The 21,392-nt window shown below is 42.3% G+C and overlaps 2 protein-coding genes and 3 long non-coding RNA genes across 5 annotated transcripts in view; 4 read left to right on the top strand and 1 right to left on the bottom strand.

Moving 5' to 3' along the window:
• LOC145425313 (uncharacterized) overlaps positions 1–10,848 on the top strand; it is a 32,970-nt gene extending 22,122 nt beyond the window's left edge. The window contains exon 2 of the long non-coding RNA XR_013905979.1: positions 10,715–10,848. This is a non-coding gene — a long non-coding RNA (uncharacterized LOC145425313). The remainder of the gene's footprint in view (positions 1–10,714) is intronic.
• LOC113035156 (protein NLRC3-like) overlaps positions 1–19,911 on the top strand; it is a 106,401-nt gene extending 86,490 nt beyond the window's left edge. The window contains exon 10 of the mRNA XM_080298284.1: positions 17,565–19,911. Within this exon, the coding sequence (XP_080154410.1) occupies positions 17,565–17,580 (16 nt within the window). The 3' untranslated portion in view covers positions 17,581–19,911. The remainder of the gene's footprint in view (positions 1–17,564) is intronic.
• LOC145422992 (NACHT, LRR and PYD domains-containing protein 12-like) overlaps positions 1–21,392 on the top strand; it is a 436,730-nt gene that overhangs the window by 366,300 nt on the left and 49,038 nt on the right. The window lies entirely within an intron of this gene.
• Positions 2,125–4,292, top strand: LOC145425259 (uncharacterized). Its single transcript, XR_013905914.1, has 2 exons — positions 2,125–3,653; positions 3,685–4,292. It is a non-coding gene; the product is annotated as an uncharacterized LOC145425259 (long non-coding RNA).
• On the bottom strand, positions 2,144–9,877 carry LOC145425255 (uncharacterized). The gene is made up of 2 exons (XR_013905910.1): positions 9,141–9,877; positions 2,144–6,022 (listed from the first exon to the last, which is right to left on the bottom strand). It is a non-coding gene; the product is annotated as an uncharacterized LOC145425255 (long non-coding RNA).

Genomic DNA, 21,392 nt, shown 5'->3' with positions numbered 1-21,392 from the left:
GTATTCAGCTACAAAATAACACAATAATATCATCTGATGATCATTATTATAAGAGCAGGATCCATATTTGATATCAGAGTAACACACTGCTTGGTTATGTGCAGTCATCATCAGTGACTGTGGGTCAAACAGAAGCTCTCTGATTGGTTGCTGACCTTGGTCACCTGTCCACTCTCACCTGTTTGTGTTTGCTCTCTCTTTGCTGTCTCCATCCTCTCTCTCCTTTCTCTCCCTCTTTGTCTTTGTACGTCACTCAGGTCCAATGGAAACAGTGACATTTACAAACCAATCAAAGACAAACTGATCCATGTCAGGTTATAACAATATTCAAAGTGAATACAGGCTGCTGCTGGACACAGACAGGTAACATCATTTTGACTTGCTGTCACCTGGATCTGGACTCATAAACACTGAAGCCCTGAACAGGAATACAAATCATTTTCTGCCAACTAGCGACACAGCAGCAGATAATGGCTCAGAAAGCTCAAATGAGCCAATCATTTCTGTGTTTAGTTCCTCTGAAATCAGATCTGATATCAGCAGCTCTGAGTTCATTCATCATTATTGTCCAGTGATGAGATTTCTGCTCCGTTTGGTAACAGTCAGCAGGTTTTTCCTGCGTGTGGACGTGAACAGTCGTACCTGACAGCAGGTAGCAAACAGAGATCATCTTTCCAGCTGGAACTCTTCACTGAGCTGAACTCATTCAAAATGTTCTGGAGTCAAAACAGGAAACAGTCCAAATGTGTGTCTTCACTCTGACTCTGGATCAGATCTCAGTGACAGACTGTGGACATTATGGAAGCCTAAATGTGACACCATCTTCCTCCTTCATCTGCAGATTAAAGCCAAACAAAGATTCTCATTAAAAGTCTGCAGGTCTGAGAGAGACTCAATCGTTGTGTCATGTCAAACACAGTAAGAGGAGCTGAAGCACAGATGTGAAGAGCAGATTCATCAGATTATGACCTCACTCTGTTTTGTCTTCATATACATTCAGTCTGTGTTTATAATGCAGATTTTCTGCTTTTATAATAACACATTTTATATTTTCTATCATCACAGACTGACTCAGTGTCGACTCTCAGAGTCTCACTGTGAAGTTGTGGCCTCAGCTCTGAAGTCCAGCCCCTCCCATCTGACAGAGCTGGACATGAGTAACAACTACAACCTGCAGGATTCAGCAGTGAAGCTTCTGTGTGCTGGACTGGAGAGTCCAAACTGTCGACTGGAGACTCTGAGGTGAGTTCACTGACTGCGGCTGTTGTTGTTTTTCTATATTTCATGTCTTTGATGTTTGAAACTTTCTTCAGTTCCTAAATGTTCAGGATGTGTCTGAAGACAAATGTGAAGAAGTTTGAGTGCTTTCAGAAATGTTGTCTTTCCAAACGACTGAACAACAGTTTTTCCTTTTGGCTCCAAACAGAAGTGACAGACTTGAGCAGGGTTCATTTAAAGGCTGACAGAAGTGGAGTGGTGACGGGGAGATGTTTGACAGGACAGTGTTTCAGCCTCCACAGGTTCATGTTGTGCTCCATCAGTCAGTGAAGATGAAGTCGGTGCTGATGAGGCTATAGAGTGTGTGAGGGATGTGAATGAGGATGATGAAGATCTGATGATAGCAGATAAAAACAGGCTGCAGAGACTTTGAGCCATACAGGGCACACAGTGTGTGTACAGAACAGCTGAAATCATTATGGAGGCCTCACTGGAATATGGAAGCATCACAGTACAGCTTCAGTGAAGCTTTAAAGTCTCTGATATGAGATGAGAAATGAAGCAGCCAGAGCTTTTTCATGAGTGGAAACCCACTGTGACTGTGAGTTGCTGCTACAGCCTCCAGATTAGCCAGCAGCTCATCCTGCTCAACATTTCCTCACCAACTTTAATGGAAGTGTGATGTTTTCAGCTGGAGTGATGGTCAGGGTGGCCTCCCTCTCCTCTTCTTCTCCTCTTCCTCTTTCCTTTGTAAAGCCACTTCTGCTGCTTTCATTCATTTGGAAGTCCTGTAGCTGAGTTTGGGAGAGACTAACAGCCTCGGCAGCAGAGGGGAGAAAGGCTGTAACTGTTGGGTCTGTGTTTCCACAAGCCCCGCTAATTCTAGAGACTTATTTATCATGAAGAAAACAAGACAGTCGATCGATCCATTACTTGCGCAAGGGAGGCCTCGTCTGTGTCCAGCACGACAATGACCCCAATGGTGGCCTCCTCTCGCTGCCTTTTATTGACAATCTTCAAACAATAGTTTACAAAGCACCTCCCCTTGCAACCCCCCTTTGGTTACATAGACAAGGCACTGTATGTAAGTGTGTGTGTGTGTGTGTGTGTGTGTGTGTGTGTGTGTGTTACCTCCTGCTGACCAAAGGGTCATAAACCCAGGAAGTTTACATCAAAAGAAACAGATCTTTCAGATAGGATGTATCTACAATAAAACCTCCCCCAGCACAGAGTGGCTGGAGAGGTGGCCAGGATCAAAGGAATGGCTTTGATCCTACTGCTTAAACTAAGACTGTACAAATTTAAGAAACACAATGGCAACATTCAACAATTAGACTTAACATTTCCCTCCTTTTTGTCATTGTTCTTAAATTTCAACTTATGCACCCTTTGTTTGGACAGTGTCAGTATAGATTTCATTCATACACAGTAAACTACATCCTATACATAAGCAAATCAGTATCAACAGTCCAAAAACAGGAATTAATTTTTTCAAAAGAAGATGCCACCAAGGACCAGACGGTAACCAAGCTATCCAGCCTTGTGGCGGATCTACTCCTGTCGTGCAATTCATTATGTATTTCTTCAAGTAAACAACTGAATGTCAAAGGTCAAACAAGAAGAATCATCATTCTCAAAAATCATATGTCACTACAATCCAACTGTATACAGACATAGGTATTTAAACGCATCAGTTGACTTTATTGTTTGTCCATATGGCTCTCAGCTAACTTCAAAGCTGCAGCCTGGTCAACACCCTTCTTTATGACTCCTATCAACCCCCCAAATCTTTTCACTGTAGGCATCCTGTGGGGGTTAGAGTCAACTGGTGAATTATCTGCATTTACAACTCTTCTCCTGTCCTGTTGTCACCACAGAAAAAGCTTTGTAAAGGAAATTGGATCAAGCTGTTTTGAACTTCTTGGCTCGAAACCTCAAGTGTTCATGATGTAATGTAGACAAAAGGCTTCTCTGTTTACATCCTTCTTGCAGAAGACAAAAGAATAGGTGATGTTGCCATGTTCCATGGTTGATCTCCAACTTGGGCTAATCCATTGTCCTTCATACACATAGGCAATTGGCCTGTTTCCAGTTCGTTTAGCTGTTCAATGTCCTGCAACAAGTCATATTCTTTGAGTCAGACGAGCAGGTCTGTCTCACCAGAGCAGTTCACCTTCCCAGCTACTGGTGAATCAACCTTCCATTCAGGTTCAGAGCAGTTGAAAAGTTGGCAGTGTTCCCGGATGTGTTGCTAAAGCAACCAGACAAACTGCCTCGCTCTCAGTGATGCTATAGGGCCACAGTCCAGAAGAATGTGTAGCCAGTGGCATCACAAGCATAACCATTGGTCTCATTCTTTATGTGAGCGGTTGTGTTCTTAAACTGCCACCAGTAGTTGTTGAAAACCCATGCTGGTACTGGGTGTGGTTTGCTCTGTTCCAGTGCGCTCCCTGTCATCCCACTCAGGGTCCACAGGCACAAGAAGATGCACAGCACATTCCCAGCCATTCTGATGAGTACCTGTGGCTCAGTTGGTTTCTTCACCGGATTGAGACGAGGGGCCCTGGAGGCTTTCCCCCCCCTTTGTTCCCGGTCTTCCTGCCACTTACTCCGAGCTGGCCTGGATGTGTGTCACCTTCTTGCAGTGCGCTTGATATATCCAAGTGTTCCTTCCAGCAATCTTCACTGCTGTGGTCGTCGTCAGCAGCATCCGATATGGACCTTCCCACCATGGACTGGACCAGCACTTCCTCTCCATGGCCTTATCAACATCCAATCTCCAGACTTCAGACTCTGCTCCTGCGGAGAAACAGAATCATCTGGCAGATCATTTGTTCTCATGACTACTTTACTTTTAAACATTTTCAAGCATCTAATCTGCTAATACGCTCTCTCTTCTGCTTTTCTATCATCACTACAGAAGACTGGAACTCTAAATGCTCTAACATGTGTAATCTCAAAGAGTCAGACCATTCTCTGTTGGAGTAATCCTCATGTACTTATTCTATACAGTCTAACCATGTCCTGCCTGTCTTCCTAAATCTTAACTTTACTATTCCATTAGTTCTCTCTGCCTGCAAAAGTTTTTTTTTTTTAAAGTATTTAATAATCCTAGAATGAGTATAACGACTGCTCATTTCCCTCCTGTTTGAGACATGGCAAAGCCAATGGCTCAAAATAGCAGCAGTCTTATACAAATTATCAGGCAGTACTGGTTTATCACACAGATAAAAAATCATCCTGCAAGCTTGCTCCCTCTGTAAGTCACAACTGTTTTCCTGCTGTAGGTGAGTGGGCCTGCATGTCTGCTGATGCTGTACTGATAAAAGGTTAACACCATGTTTAACTACAGCTGCTTCTTTTGTGATCTTATCTGCAAAAACTTTCCCTAATGCAACTGGATCTTTCCCTCACATGTGTGCTGCACATTTACAAACGGCAATTCTACTGGTTAATAACACTGCCTCCAGCAGATTTTGCAAGAGTTTGGTGTGTTCTGCAGGTTTCCCTGTAGAGGTTGTCACACCTCGTCTCACTCACTGCACTACAAAGAAATGTACAGTAGCAAATGTATACTGCCTATCAGTGTATATTGTCTCTCTACAGCTTTACACACTTCCGTTAAAGCTAGCATCTCTGCTGCTCAAGCAAATATGAAACATGCTAGTTGTCCTACATAGATAACTCTCTCTCACTGTCTGCTACAGTAAAACGTGTTCTAGTCTGTCCCTCTGCTGTTGTAAAACTCAAACCATCAGCAAACCAAACCTTTCCCTCAACGAGTGGCACATCTATTAAGTCATCCCTCAGCTTACACTTCTTCTCCTCACGCTCTCTACACTCATGAGAAGTGCCCTCCTCCGTTGGCAAAAAGGGTTGGACAGATTCAGAATTGTGCACCACTTTATGGTAATATGTGTGGTTGTGAGAGTAACATTAAAGACAAGTGTCTTGTAGGTGTCAGAAATGTAAGTTTAGTCTGCAGTAGTAGACATCTACCTCGTGTGGAACTAACAATGTCAAAAGGTGAAATAAACTATTGAAACATTGTACAGCTTAAACTGCTGCACATACTGATCTCACGCATGGAGGTAAAGCACGAGCAACTAGAGCTAATCTTTTAGGATAGTAAGTTACTGGCTTCACTTGTGGAAAAAGTGCTGTTAGTTATTTTACAGTCACCTGGCATTTGTGCTGTTCACAGAACCACAAGTCCATCGCTGGACCTCCTCTGCGCTGTCACTTTCTGGAGCTTGGCACGCTCCCTCAGGTTCCATTTTCCAACGCTGCTGAAGATTTAACCCTAGAACACTATCGCTATAAATAGTAACACGATCACTAATGCCGGGTGATTTTTACCCGATATAATATAACCAATGAAAAGTAATCAAATATATCAAAATATGACAACACATGACAAATTAGAGTGGTCTTCTTTTACTTTCAACTGTGCCATGTCTAACAAAATGAAAAATAAAACTCCTAAAACAAATTAATGACTCTGGAAAGCTGGTCTTTGGTCCACCCATTCCTGGGACATTTGAGACTTCCCTGGTGATGGCACAGGCTCCTCGACACGCAAACAGCTTAGTTGTCTTCCTTAACGTCAACGTCGAAACTCTTTCATCTTATTTAAGATTTGCTGTGCAAAGTCTCCTCGTGACGATCCTTTGGAAGACCAGTAACACAGCTCTCTGTGCTGAAGGTGATCTCCGATCCTCCTGAAAACTCTCTCCTGGCCTCAGCTTCCATCTTGTGGACGATCCTCTCAGTCACTCCTTCTCGTCATGGCACCTCACGATATCTACAAATTAAAAAATGACACTCCTCTCGCCACACGGCTTTCGCCATGTGTCAACTCCCCAATGAGACATGTACAAGAGTGTTGCACAGTCTCCCTAAAACAATCTCCAAGGTTTGTCCCTTGGAGCAGCTTCACTCCAAGCTGTAACCCTGTGTAAAAACATTAGTCAGCATTGAAATGTTCAGCTTGTTTAGCTCCCAGCTCCTGTATCCTAGAAGACAAAGTCTTAAAATTAAAACAACTTCACATTTGCAACCAACTATAGATCATAAGAGTAATAAAGTATTCAGCATCACAGAGACAAGTATCATTGCAGGTTTATTCTAAACTCATTAAACTCCTACTTTTCCCCATAATTTGTTCCAAATTATTTAACATCTCACCGTCATTCCACATTGTAATCAGTGACGTCCCTTAAGTTTGTTACTCACCATGAGCCCAACAGTGTGGTCAGATAATGGGCCCCGATGTAACTATTCTGTAACCACTGCACATCTGTTCAATTGTCACTCGTCTGTCTGTGCTGAATCCTTTACAAGCACTCTTAAAGAAAAACAACATTAGCCAAACACAAGGTTCATCCCGGTTGTCAGGTGTCGGCCATCCAGATTCCAGAGGAGCTGTGAAAAGTCATAAAGTTAACACTCGCTGTGGAAAAAGTAACAATGGTCTCATCACAGTATGTCTCACACTGCATTCATTTCTTCCCTGTAACATTCTCTCAAAAACACAGTGTAATTTCATCATCAACATATAGCCTGTAACTACAGTTCTCTTCATACAAAATCTCAGTAATCCTGTGGTAGAGAAACATCATTAAGTTGTGTCCTGCTGTAAACCACATGATCAAATCACATGATTAACCATCTGCTGTAAAGAGAAATGTAAATGTTAGCGCTGCGCAGGTGTGTACACACTTTCTCACAGTAATCTCTGTGAGCAACACAAGGTAGTGAATGACACACACATGGTAAATTCACAGACATAGAATTTAAACTAAAAAGGTTAAATTTTCAGAGTTCACATAGTCATGTGACCCAAGTTTCCTCCTGTGGTCTCCTTCTGCTCCTGCAACAGAGACACACACAGAGACACATCCACACCTTTGTCAGGTGGGGGTTGACTTCACACAATGGTGTTAAGTCAGTCAGTCTTGTCAGCTTTTGTCAGTCAGTCAGTTTCCCATTTATTTTAAAACTCTTACTCATTCACTCAGTGATTCCTTCTTTTGCTAATTGTGGAAATTATCGTCGCATCCGTTTCCACGCTCAGCAAAACAACGTCATTTCAAAAAGAAAAATAATTTAGACTGGATTTTCTCGCTGAATCCTTTTGGACAGGAACTTGTCTCAAATAAGTGGCTTTCTCCTGAGCCCATTTTAATTTTGGAGAAGCTCACTTTGCAACAGTTTTCTCGACGACGCTTCGATTCTGATCGTGCTCAAACAGAGATCATCAAACAAAACTTTCAGTGCACCATGAAAGTAACAAAATAAAAGAAAGAAAATAAAGGAAATCAAAGGAAAGAAAGGCCTTGTTTAAGTCATGACACGTGTTCTTCATGCCAGGGGGATAAATCGTCACAACCCAATTGGCAGGCTCAACTTAAATAACAAAAGACAAATCAAACAGCCAGTTTAATCTCAAACATTCATCCAATCAGCCATACACACAACATACAGCATAACCCTGTTGTCTTAGCACATAATAAGTTTTAGTTCTCATGTAACTAAATGTGTGCCATGGTAAAACTTCTTCACACACCAGAAACTCACAATCAGCTCACTCAGCTCACTCATTTAAGACCTCTCATCTATGATGCAACCATCTGTCCTCCTATAATATTCAGTCCACTAGTCTATGTATCACTTTCATCTTACTAGTGACTTGGACAAGATGACAAACAGAATCTCATGCTTAAGATGCTGTCTGGTCTTCATGAGTATCATTTATGTGTAAATGCATGTAGGGTTAGTATAGTTAATGCATTTTCAGTATGTTTTTGTGTTCTTCTCTCATCACACTTTCATTATTCTCATCACTGCTTAAAACAACACACATCTCTCTCTGTTTTTTTTTCTTTAACTGTACTTTTCTCCAAAACAGAAAATAGCATTACAGCTGTTTCAGACTTAGAAACACCAAACACTCTTCGTGCTATCATTCATCCACACAACTATTTTATTTCTTTTTGTCCACTGGGCAGGTGACCTGCAGAATCACGTCTGCCCCAGCTGGATACCTTTCACACACACCATGACGTCAGACACACTCACGGACTGGATCAGGAGAAAAACTTTCTTCATCTTCACACTCTGTTACAGAAACACCATATGTTTTTTTTGTTTGTTTGTTTGTTTTGTGTCAGGGATGGATATGTAGTTGTAACGTTTGTGTTCACTAACTTTACTTTCTGTTTCCTACCCTGCCCAGTCTGTCTTGGACTCAATGCTTCTCCCAATGTCTCTCCATACTCAGCCTCTGCTCTCTCACGCTCTTCTCTGGCTCTACTTTCTGCTAACATTCTTGCTTCTCTCCTCTTCTGAACCTGCTCCAGCCACAACTTAGCAATTGCTAACTGCAATTCCTTCCTCTGCTTCGCTTTACCTGTTTTACCAGCTACACTTACAGCTATTCTTTCTACCAGCATTTTACACTGAACTTCCACTAATGTCCCTTCAAATCCACATTTCTTACGCCAACAACCTACATACTGCGTGCTGCCTGGTAAAAATTTCTCCATAAATTTTAAATCTCCTTCTAAGGCAGACTTACACATTTTATTCTCCATTAACAATCAGCCCGCACACACACACAACATAGGCCTATCGCTTGCGTCTGCACGCACAGCTAGCGCTCTCTGTTGAAAACTCTCAAACGCCCCATATGGCGGAGAATTCAACCTTCAGACACTCTCTAACGCCCCAAATGGCGGAGATTCCGGACTCCTTCACGGCGGAGACGCCGAACCTAGGTTATCTCCACGCCCCAAATGGCGGAGAACTCTCTACGCCCCAAATGGCGGAGAAGCCTGCGTCTCTCTCACGCGGCTAGCGCGCTCCCGGACTCACGTTTAACGCACAGCCCGTAGCCGCTCTCTAAGGCCTTCTGTACTCACTGTTTGTTTACGTTCATGGGAAGAGCCTCTGGATCCCGTCAATCGTCATCCATCCCGAGGGGAGGTCAGGAGCAAACTTCCCGGCCTGGTGGCAAGCCAAAAACACCAGGGCTTTACGTCAATCATCCCAGACGTTGCGGTGGCGTCCTCTCCCTCTCCTCGGTGGATGCAATGTGTTAGGCTCCGGCTCCGAAGGACCAAATAAATGTTGGGTCTGTGTTTCCACAAACCCCGCTAATTCTAGAGACTTATTCATCATGAAGAAAACAAGACAGTCGATCGATCAATTACTTGCGCAAGGGAGGCCTCGTCTGTGTCCAGCACGACAATGACCCCAATGGTGGCCTCCTCTCGCTGCCTTTTATTGACAATCTTCAAACAATAGTTTACAAAGCACCTCCCCTTGCAACCCCCCTTTGGTTACATAGACAAGGCACTGTATGTAAGTGTGTGTGTGTGTGTGTGTGTGTGTGTGTGTGTGTGTGTGTGTGTGTGTGTGTGTGTTACCTCCTGCTGACCAAAGGGTCATAAACCCAGGAAGCTTACATCAAAAGAAACAGATCTTCCAGCGAGGATGTATCTACAATAAAACCTCCCCCAGCACAGAGTGGTTGGAAAGGTGGTCAGGATCAAAGGAATGGCTTTGATCCTACTGCTTGAACTAAGACTGTACAAATTTAAGAAACACAATGGCAACATTCAACAATTAGACTTAACAGTAACACCACCACTTTACTCTGTTCTACCTGTCACATCATTTTATCAGGAAACAAATATGCTCATGTTTTTACTATGTTTGTCTTGAAGATGTAAGAAGATCACATGGTGCTTTTATTATTGTGCTGGTTTGTTTGCTGTCTCTTGGATGGAGCCCAGCTGTGCGTGGCCCATGGGCCTGTGGTCAGAGTGTGTGCTGGATAATCCGGCCCAGGATGAGGCCAAACTGACATGGGATGAAATGTCTGTCACATAATTGAGCTTTGAGATAAATGTACGACTTTAATGTGAAACATTCAGAGTTTTTTCTCTTGTTGTGTTTGAAGCAAAGTTACAGAGGTTTGATTACAGACACAGCTGAGAGTTTGTAATCTGTCATCATTTTAAAAGGTTTACATTTCTTCAGTATATCCACATTTGCAGCTGCTACCTCAACCTCCACTTGTCCAACACAACTGCTGTCCACTGCCTCCATGACATTGTGATTTTGCTGTTGGTCTTCTGTCAGATCTTCATCAATCACTTCTGCACGGGGCACACCTTCAGACTCTGCAGCTGCATAACGAAAGCCTGTAAGATAAAATTAGACATAAGGTAAATGTACACCAATATTCCAATGACAGGTGTGTGATTCATCTGGAAGTTATGTGCGGATTAGTGTACAATGATAGCAATTTAGTATGTTTTTAGAGGGGGGGGGGGGGGGGGGGGGTTGTTTACCTCCGATGGGTGCTCTTTTTCGCTTCCGTTGCGTACGCCTTGAGTGCCGGTCCGAGTCTGATACAGGTATGTCGTCATGCCCCATGTGCAGTGTTGGTGCCCAGTCTGGATTTGTTACATCCATTTCATATGTAGAGCTGGGCGATAGAACGATAACGATATGTATCGCGATATAACTTTTACTCGATAGAGAAATTAAGCTATCGCGATAGACCTCGCCGCTCTTGTCCTCTTAAAAAAAAAAAAAAAAAGGTCAGCCAATCCAAATTAAGTAGCGCAGAGCCGAACCAATCACAGCCGCAGCGTCACGTCGCGTGACTTGTTGAATACAGCACAAGTGCCAAGCCGCACGTGTGTTTGTTTGGGAAGCAGCCAGCGGGTAATGGAGCCAGCGGGTAATGGAGCCAGCGGGTAATGGAGGAAATGAGTGTGCCGACTAGAAAAATCAACCGAGCGTGACCGAAGAGAAAACAGATGATGGTTGCAATGCCGGAGAGATTGTCGAACGGAAGAGCCAAAGAAGTTCCGTAGTGTGAAGGTATTTCGGCTATTTCAAGTCTGACAAAAACAGAGTAGCGTGCACTGTAAATTGTGCCGAAAGCAAGTCTGGAAATACAATAAACCGGTGCATGCGTCACACTGTGCGCCACGTTATTGTTTCGGTGAAATGAATTTCTACAATACTGTTACTGTTAATTCTACTCTCTGCAGTGTTTAAATGCTTACATATACACACAGTTACTGTCCCTCCACACATACGACTCGGTTCTGCTTCTATGCCCCAGCTTTGTTTACTTTTTCCCACCGAGGCTTCTAGACTTCTGATAGGCCAACATTTCTGCACGGTTAGGAATCTAGCGCCACCTGCTGCTTTGGCATGTTCATGGCAGCGTTTTCCTTCATTTCTGCCTTTATGTGTGGACGGGATTATTTTTTAAAACGAAAACGGAAAATCTCCGTTTTCAAAAATACCCGTGTACGTGTGGACGTAGCCTCAGTCTCTGACTGGAAGCGCTAATTCGTCATTCGGCTTTTGTCAGACTAAAGTAACTGTTAAAACTGTTTGAAAAGCTCAGCTATACAACAAGGAGAGATTGAGAATTTCCTTTTAGTTCTCAGTTTATTTGATATTGACAAAAGTTAGTCAGTTTTGTCTGTTCTTCTGTAAAACAAACTAAGATTTATTTTTAGAATTCATATTTTGTTTCTAAGTGGAATTGACAATTTAGTCTGTTTCATTTGTTCTATTTTGAAACTTAAACGCTTTAGCGGCTGCCTTTTGTGTAGTTTGCAATATTTGCCTTTATTTATCTGAAAAAGTCTCATGTTCCTTAAGTACATCTACCCTGTTGAACTTATTATGGGAAATAAATATTTAAATAAAAACAAGCTGCTGATTATTTCACATTTTACTTGTGAGCAACGGCACATTTAAATCTTACAAATATAGTTATTTGCCTGATATCGTGATAGATATCGTTATCGCCTGAAATGAAAAAAACATATCGTGATATGAAAAAATCTCATATCGCCCAGCTCTATTCATATGCTGGTTTGCCTGCAATAATGCCAAATCATAAGCTACTCAGTCGACATGATGTGGTTCTGCAGCATCACACATTAGCATGTTTTATCTCATTATCTATGACCTCAGCACATTGAAAATAACACTAAAAGCCTTTCAAGAGTGATATGAATTAATTTAGAACTCACCGGAAAGAAAATGCCGTGAGCAAACCAACAAAAAGCTGGGGATTGCAGAGAACTCGATATCCGCTCGTCTCACCGCTGCAATCCAAGCCTGACGTCTTTGTTTAGTAATATCGGATACATGGGATCCCTCACGTTGCCTCCAGGATGGAAAACGATGAAAAGAGAGCCCGTTATCCAGCTTCTTGCCTTCACGATCGTGTGATCTAACGTTGCAACCGACAACACAACACGTACGATCCATAGCTGAAATGGTATCCTTTGGCTGGCCTACTGTCATGGCGGAAGGGGGCATGGCCCATCTCCCGTGACATCACGCTCCAAAGCCCTATAGGTGGGAAAATGTACCATGTCGACCAATCAAAAATGATATGGAAACATGACATTTGGTTGTTTAGCAAAAGGGGGAAGTTTTAGGAGTGACCGGCAAGAGAGAGCGAGTGAGCGAAAGAGAGAGAGAGTTTTGATACGTGAGAGATTTGTGACGTTTACCGTGTTTGGTCTCAAGTTAGTTTGTTGTCTTGTGTATTTAGTGTGTAGCTGTTGTTTTGTTTTGTGTGTCAGTTCTACTAGTGATCGTCACAGTTGCTGCCTTAAAGCCAACAAAGGCAGATTGCAGTGTAAACGCTGAGTGACACACCTGCTGTCAGACCTGCAGGTTTATCCCTGTGCTGTTCTCATATGTGTTAGAGTGACACAAACTATTGTTTGACACCTGATTGTTCTGTAAATAGTTTGAAATGATTATATGAAAAACGTCTGAGCCTTGGCTGCATTTTTTGGTAAATAGTACCATATAACTTTGTTGTTTGCAAAACGTGTGCGTATTTTTAAAAGTGTACAATCTCTATTTGCATTTCAAGTTATGAAGATGATTCGTTAAACATGTGTGTGGTTTTTACAGTCAAAATATCACTTTCTACGTGTATTTTAAATTTTGTCTGAATTTAGATAAATTGTGCTGATACAGTTGGTCAAAATGAGAAAATAACAGATTGGCAAGATAAACTGTTTTTAAAGGTAAAATATAGAGGCCACATCAAAAGTAGTCAAGAAGGGTTAAAGGCTAAAAGCAAAGTTGTCACCAAGTACTGTTTATATTTGTGTGTATTGCTGCAGCTTTTTTGAGTATTAATTTGGTGCCTTTGTGTGAAATAATGGTATTGTGAGTGATCCATATAGTCACAAAGAATAGCCACTTGTTTCTGTGCTACCAAAGTTCCCCGGCTTTCATTCAAAATGTGTTTATCGTCAGCACCTGCACATTAAACTACTTAAACATTATAAATGTCTTCAAGCTCACACTGAGGCCTGTGGGGTACTATCAGCCACTGAGACAGTACACACATTTATATGTGTTTGTATATGAATATTTCATACTTTAAGACTGCCTGTTTATTTAAGGGAGATGAACAAAATACATTGGAATTGTACAAAATAATATCATGGATGATAAATTAAATAGATTTTAAGTAGATGCTTGTGCATTCTTAAAGTCTTATATGTTGAACTGAACTATGTGATCTGTTCAAAGCCTTAATCTTAATTTGAAGTGAAATGTGCATTTTGAGTTTATACACTATGTATATAAGGCGACCGTTTCCTTTTGCAGTATTTTTGTGTGGTGTACTTTTCTATGTCTTAACAAAAGGGGAACAAAGGTGTTTAAGTTCACCTAGGATGATGTGTTTTAATTTTCACATGGTCTTGCTTGAATTTGACCCTGACAAAGGCGTATGAACTCTGTCAGCTGTTTGGAGTTTCCATTTTCTAAACTTCTACATTCTGAACCTTCTTCAGCTCTGAACAGATGATGAAACACTGAATGATTTCAAGCTCACACTTTGTCTAATAAACTTACATCTTTCATTCTTTATACAGATTGAGTTACTGTGGTTTGTCAAAGATCAGCTGTGATTATCTGGCAGCAGCACTGAAGTCCAACCCCTCCCATCTGAGACAGCTGGACCTGAGCTGGAACTACAACCTGCAGGATTCAGGAGTGAAGCATCTGTGTGGTTTCCTGGAGAGTCCAGGATGTGGACTTGAAACTCTGAGGTCAGTCAGCATGTTTTAGTTGTGCTGAGATGAATATGATGTGAAAGTTGTGCTGACACTAAACTGCAGACATCAGGCTGATATTATACTGATCCACACTGAGGATCTTCATGGTAAAGTCTGTTTTCTTCTTCTCTGGTTTAGTCCATTGACTGCAGCAGAACAATGTTCACATTTCAAACCTTCAAAGAAGAAGAAAAATCCTCCACTGGATAATTCACTGTGAAACTCTCCAACTCTTCATTCCACCTTAAAGTCTGTCTGACACTGAAATCCAAAGCAAAATGTGTGTTTGCTTTACAGACAGCAGTCCAACACAAACATACACACATCATCCAAAACACAGTCCAACATCCAAATCTCCTCCACTGCCAGCATGAATGATGGGAAAGAGAAGGAGGAACACTCTGACATTCAGGGTTAGAATGAGTTTCATGAAGCAGACTGTGAAGATCAAAGCTGCATTAGAAAGCTTACATGAATGAATGAGTGGACAGAAGTGGACAGAGATCATCTGAAGCACTTCAAAGGCTTTAAATCAGCACATTTCTCTTTATTCTTTATCAACTCTGTTAGTTTCTCTCAGTTTTCTGTGGAATGAAGCTAACAGCAGGCTAATAAGATGCTGACCAATAGGTTTCTATTAAAGGTTGTAATTTGTATATGAAAAAGTGCTTTGGCTCAGCAGGGATCAGCTTACAGGTAGAATACAGCTGCTGGATGGGATTAGCATGTCATAGCTATCTACCAAACTGCTAACTGGGGGATTTCAGGCCATCTATGGATCATTTTTGCTAACTGTTTATTCAGCTTAGGCTCACAGGGCTGCAGCCTGTGCCCTAGCTGTCATAGGGCAAGAGGCGTGGTCCACCTGCACAGGTGAGCAGTCCATCACAGGGCCAACAGAGAGCGACAGAGAAGCACTCTCTCACATCCACACCTACAGCCAATTTAGAAGCACCAATGAACCTAAGCAGCATTTCATTGGACTGTGGGAGAACATCCAACCTCCACAGAAAGGCCAACAAGCTTCAACCTACAACCTTCTTGCTTTAAGGCACTAGTGCGAACCACTTTTCCCCATTTCAGCCCAAATCCTGCATCTTCCTGTTTCTGACTCCAGGCCAGCTCCACTAACACTTTCTCATCAGACACTGCCACCTAGTGGAGGAAGTCTTAGTTCCATTTGAAGCTTCAGATGACAGTTAGTTCCTTTACAAAGAGGTGGAGGTGGTGGGGCCACAGCACCATCATCACTGAGTGCCATAGGACACTTAACCTTTGTTTCCATATGCTGGGAACTTCCTGTTGTTCCAAGGAGGACTGGAAAATGTGTGAAGATCTCCCAGTCAGTTCCTCACAGCACACTTCAATCATTTCCCTCCCACAGCATCAGGACCAGGGCTTTTTCTCTCTTTGGTCCCACTAAGAGATTTCCACACAAACACCTCATCAGTGGGACTCTCAGAGCTACCAGCCCTTTGCTACAATCACAAAGCTCTTCATTGAAATCAATGATATCAAAGCTGGAATCAAATGAGTCCAAGTCTTCTGCTGATTCAGCATCACATTCATCTTTGCTCCTTGTTCTGCATCCCCACCATGGACTTCATTCATTTCCAAGCCAGCCTTGAGTGTCCTTTATTCAGCTCATCCTCTGCTTTACTTTTACACCTGATTTTAGCTGCTTTATCTCTCTTTCAACAAGTTTCTGTGCCTCAATCTTTTTCTTCTCTCCCTCATAACAAGACAGCTTCTTCTGCCTGAGAACATGTTGGAGTGATTTACTAATCCAGGGCTGCTTATTGGGGAAAATACTTCCTGTTTCCAAAGTAATCCCCATTTTTCCCAGAAAGAAATGTCAGTAGAAATCGATGATCTCAGTGAGAACATGAGCCTTTAAAAAGTCCCAGTGGGTGCAGTCAAAGCAGTCCCTCAGTCCCAGTATAGAGTCTTTGGTCCAGACTGGAACAACTGTGTGCCCAGTTTGAGCTCTCTTCAGTCCTGTGACCTGACAGACCCAGAGGGGCCATCACATCACATTTAGAAGCTCCCCTAATGGAGCCACAACACATGTCCAACACTTAGTCTGTCTTGTTGGACCAACTGGAAGAAATGATTCAAGGACTTAGTCACGGAACAGAGATTCAAATCTCCAAAATCCAACTGGCTGCATCAGGACATATAGTCTGAAACTCTGCACAGTTTCCTGTTTGAAGCTGCTTCCTGTTGGCTTCAGCTGTTTGGAGTTTCCATTTTCTAAACTTCTACATTCTGAACCTTCTTCAGCTCTGAACAGATGATGAAACACTGAATGATTTCAAGCTCACACTTTGTCTAATAAACTTACATCTTTCATTCTTTATACAGATTGATCGACTGTGGTTTGTCAAAGATCAGCTGTGATTATCTGGCAGCAGCGCTGAAGTCCAACCCCTCCCATCTGAGACAGCTGCACCTGTACGGAAACAAGCTGAAGGATCCAGATGTGAAGCAGCTGTCTGATCTTCAGCAGAGTCCAGACTACAGACTGAAGACTCTGCTGTAAGTAGAGTGATGGAGTGAGTGGGTGGTGCTGTCAGCAGTATTGTACTAAACACAGTCAGTATGAAACAAAGATCCAGTGTTTCCTGTAAAGCTGCAGCTTCTCAGTGAAGCTGTGAGAGGAGAATGGTGACAGGCTTCAGGATTGGACACAAACACTTCCTGTTTCTGACCTTTATGGTCACCATGGTAACGGCTGACACGCTCTGATCAAACAGTGTCAACAGCCAATCAGCTCTCTGAACAAAGCAGCACGCAGACCAATGACTGCATTCATTTCCAAGTTTAAAGCAGTGAAGAACACAGTCTGTAGGTGAGGAAGAATTTAGTGAGAGCAGATGTTTGGATGGAATTCCTCCAGTTAACAGCTGGAACCGTCCATCTGGATTGTTGGGCTTGTTGTTGGGGTTCCTACAGAGCTCAGAGTGGACACACCAAGGTTCTTCTAATGAATGAAAGTCCAAACTCAAACTAGGAGGGAAAAACATTTTCATCAACTTCAATAAAAATCCAAAGATTAGAAAAAGTGAAGCAACAATGAGTCCTAGTACAGTCCCAGCACTGAAGTCCCTGCTGCTCTTTATACTGGATGTGCTGCATCACTGACTGACAGCTGATGAAGAGTCTCTGGAAACACTCGTTTATCTCCTCTGCTCTTCCTTCTTCTCTCTGCAGGTGGAGGCGATGGTAAACAGGACGGTGTGTGTGCTGAGAGAGGAGGAGCTGTGTCCTGATGATCCAGAGAGGTTGAAGCAGCAGCAGCTTGTGTGTAGAGACGCTCTGACTGGGCCATGTTACTGGGAGGTGGAGAGGAGAGCTTCATCCAGCAGTGACTGACAGAGGAATGAGAAGAAGTGCAGATGACTGTCAGTGCTGCAGAGTGAACTGCTCTGAGAACAGCTCCACTGTCAGACACAATGTAGAGTCCAGCATCATCCCTGTGTGTCCCTCTGGATCTGACAGAGGATCATCAGTGTATCTGGACTGCTCTGCTGCTGCTCTGTCCTTCTACAGTCTCTGCACAGTCTCTGTCTGACTCTGGCTTCAGACCCTCCTGGATCAAACTCACCTGGAAAGACTTTCAAACATCACTCAATAGATTTGAATACAGAATATATTTGATATATACTGTAGATGTACTGTAGAGTTGCAGTATGTCACTTGTAAATACAGTCTGTGAGCAGCTATGAGCTGAAAGATCTTTCTAGAAACAGGAAATGTTTTCACTCTTCTGTTGCTTTTTCATATATTTCCACAACATTAATATTGATCCCACCTGTCTCACCTGTTTCATGCTTTTATACATAATAACAGGACACGTGTGATCTGAGCGCTGCTGTGGTTGCTGTGCTGCACGTCTTCATTTAGATAACAGAGACATCTAGTGGTTCAGAGGGAGAACTGCAGGAGGTGGAGCTGTGTTTTAGCATGGAAAACTTTTTATCTTTTAGGCGCAGATACAAATATGACAAGTATCAGTGTGACATACAAAAGGTCACATCAGTCAGCAGAGGGAACAGTGATCACACAGCAATGTAAGAATAGAAACATAACAGTGAATCTGGACATGTATACAGATGGAAGCAAACAAACAGGATGTAACACTACATTAAAGCCACAAATGTGAAGAAAACAAACACAAAGGAAAATATATTTGATCTCAGGAATCCAAATCAGATGCTTTAGAGCAGGGGTCGGCAACCCTGGGCACGCGTGTCACAGCTGCCACGTGAAGGGTTAACTGATGGCACGACCATAGCTGGACTGGCCATCGGGCATACTGATGGTGATTTTTCATTTTTATGGGCTGATGATGTTTTTTTATTTTTTTGTAACGGTATAAACAATGAAAGATGGCGGATTGGCCGGATGCTGGTCGATGTGTAAAAATAAGTCAGTTGTTTGGTGGTGGCTATGGCGGAGCTTCCACAGAGGCAGCAGGTGGATGAGGGAAAGGGGAGGCAGGAGGAGCAGAGACCCGAGGCGGCTGCCGGTCCGAGTGTCAGGTGAACTGAACTTCAGGTAAGAAGTTATGACCTGCAGTCTGTCTGGGTCAGATATAAACCAAGTTTAGGTGCAGTTTATTTTCCTTGTGCTGACTTTTTACAGTCAGTTATAATAACTCCCACTCAGAGGAGACCAGAGATCACATTAACATGTGTGTCTCTGTATTAAGAAACATGACATATTGGCCCAGTTTATTTTTCTTATCATTGTTGTGAGGAGACCATAAATAGCATTTGTATTTTCTGTTGTACAGTTCATTTGCTGTTATGGATAAAAAGTCTTTCTTTGTTTCAAAGTAGCTGATAAATATTCGCTGATAGCTGCAAACATCTGCGCACAAATATAATCCTATGAAGTGGTTCTATATAGTGTGTAATTTATTGCTAATGCAATCATATGGCACATTGACTTCTGAGGAAATGTTAGATGCACTCATCATCAGAAAGGTGTCCGACCTAAACCAGGGGGTTTAGAGCATCATAGAGTTTTTGTGGTTTGTTTTCTTTAAGTCATTTCACAGATTTTCTCTATAATTTCAATTCCTTGAATAAAACAACAAACTTAGGGGATGATTTTGTAATCCGACTTTATGTAGGAAAGATTTGACTAAACGTAAAACAATCTTCCAACTCAGTCGTCATTCTTATCTTGTGAAATCAAACCAAATGTTCTGTTGTCTCTAAATCAGGGATTGATGAAATCTTTGGTTGCATCCATTTATGAACATGTTCTCATTCATATTAAATCGTAGTCTAAGTCCTTCTTTAGAGGGATAAATGTCATTCATTATCTTCAAATGTGTTTCTGTTGTTTTGGGGGGAAGTTTGAAGTCCATTGTTCAAAGTCTGTTAATGAAACTTTATGAAGTTTATGTAGGATGTTTTTCCTATTTTGTATTTGTTTGAATTATGATGTATTTCTGACTCTTGCTGCCATGATGCCAGGTCTCTCTTGAAAACAACATTTTTAATCTCAATTAAATTTTCACCTGGAGAAATAAAGATGATAATAATAATTTTGTCTTCAGGGAATCATTTCTCTGTAAAACAGCTTCTTCTGAAACTCTTGTTACATTTCTTGTTTATTGTTTGCTGGTTTTAGAAAAATGTCATCGTCTCTGTGTGAACTTAAACTCTACATGTGGTGTCAGCTATAAACGAGCTCTAGAGTCTAATAACGATGCTTTTATTATTGTCTGGTATCCAACCTAACCCTGGGCCTCTGGCTGAATGTGAAACACCAGCAGATGTTAAAAACTGTCTGGGTTACACGTGCATCACGTCGTGTGCTTCCTAACATGGATATGATTGGAATCTGGGCCTGTTCAAGCGGTGCTGGTATCATTGTTGTTTCTGAGACTTTCCAAATCTTTACTGGATAAAAACGTAGCAACTGATGGATTTAACATTTAGCTCTCAGACTGTCCCAGAAAAGGCGGAGGTCTGGAAGTTTATGTGAAGCTCTGTCTTGCTGCTCAAGTCTTGTTCTCTCCATCTGCACCTCAGCCATTTGAAATCTTGGCCTTAACTATTGATCTGTTTGGAAATCAGACTGTTGTTGGCTGCTATCAGCCTCCACCTGCTTCCCCCAGCACATCACCGTCTCTGGTTCAACTTTTATCTGAGCTGCATTTTAATGACGTCTTTCAGATGGATGATTTTCATTGGGACTGGCTTTCTTCTGTGTCTGATGATTTTAAGGCACGCTGCTTGTTTTTAAAACTAACTCAAATTATTTAAAGCCTCACACGCCTTGATCCTAAACACCCAGATAAATCTGCTCTTATTGACCTTTTTTAACTAATATGCTGCGTAAGTTTTCCACATCTGCAGTTTTTGCCAACGACCTGAGTGATCACTGCATAGTTGGTGCTGTGAGAAACACTAAAATCTCACGCTCCGAGCCCGCATCAGTTTGAACTGGGGTCGTATTAAACAGGCTGACAATGTCAGTTTGGGAACATTTACAGGAGAGTTGTGTCTACTTTGTGGACAGACACGCCCCTTTTTGCCAGGTCAGGGTGAAAGGTCGGGACAGGCCTGGTTTGGTTCAGTACCGGCCGATCTCCTACATGAGAGAAACCAGGCCTGGGCAGGAAGTCTGGCTCTGATGCTGATTGGCTACGTTTTCATTAGCTGTGTAATCGGATTACTGCCTCCATCATCAAGATGTAACTATTTTTTACTTTAACGACTGACAGTCCAAACGACCGTAGGAGGTTTTGGCAAACTATAAAGTGTCTCTGCCAGCTGTGACTCCTCAGAGCTTCCTCCTCACTTAAATATCGACTCCACTCCTGTGTCAGACAAAACTGAAATGTTGCTTTAACAAACACTTTGTTGCTTCTTGCTCTTTGTTCAGCACAGTATCTGATGGTAAACCTCTTGCACACAACTCTGCTCGTAGTTCCTGCTTACTGATACCTTTTCCTTCACACCTGTCACAGTAGAAGAGGTTTGTAAGGCTTTGAATAGCCCCAACACCAGAAACTCGTCC

This window comes from Astatotilapia calliptera, chromosome 3 (assembly GCF_964374335.1).
Source record: "Astatotilapia calliptera chromosome 3, fAstCal68.1, whole genome shotgun sequence".
NCBI lineage: Eukaryota > Metazoa > Chordata > Actinopteri > Cichliformes > Cichlidae > Astatotilapia > Astatotilapia calliptera.
Note: the sequence above shows the minus strand (reverse complement) of the source record. Positions and strands in the feature narration are given on the sequence as shown.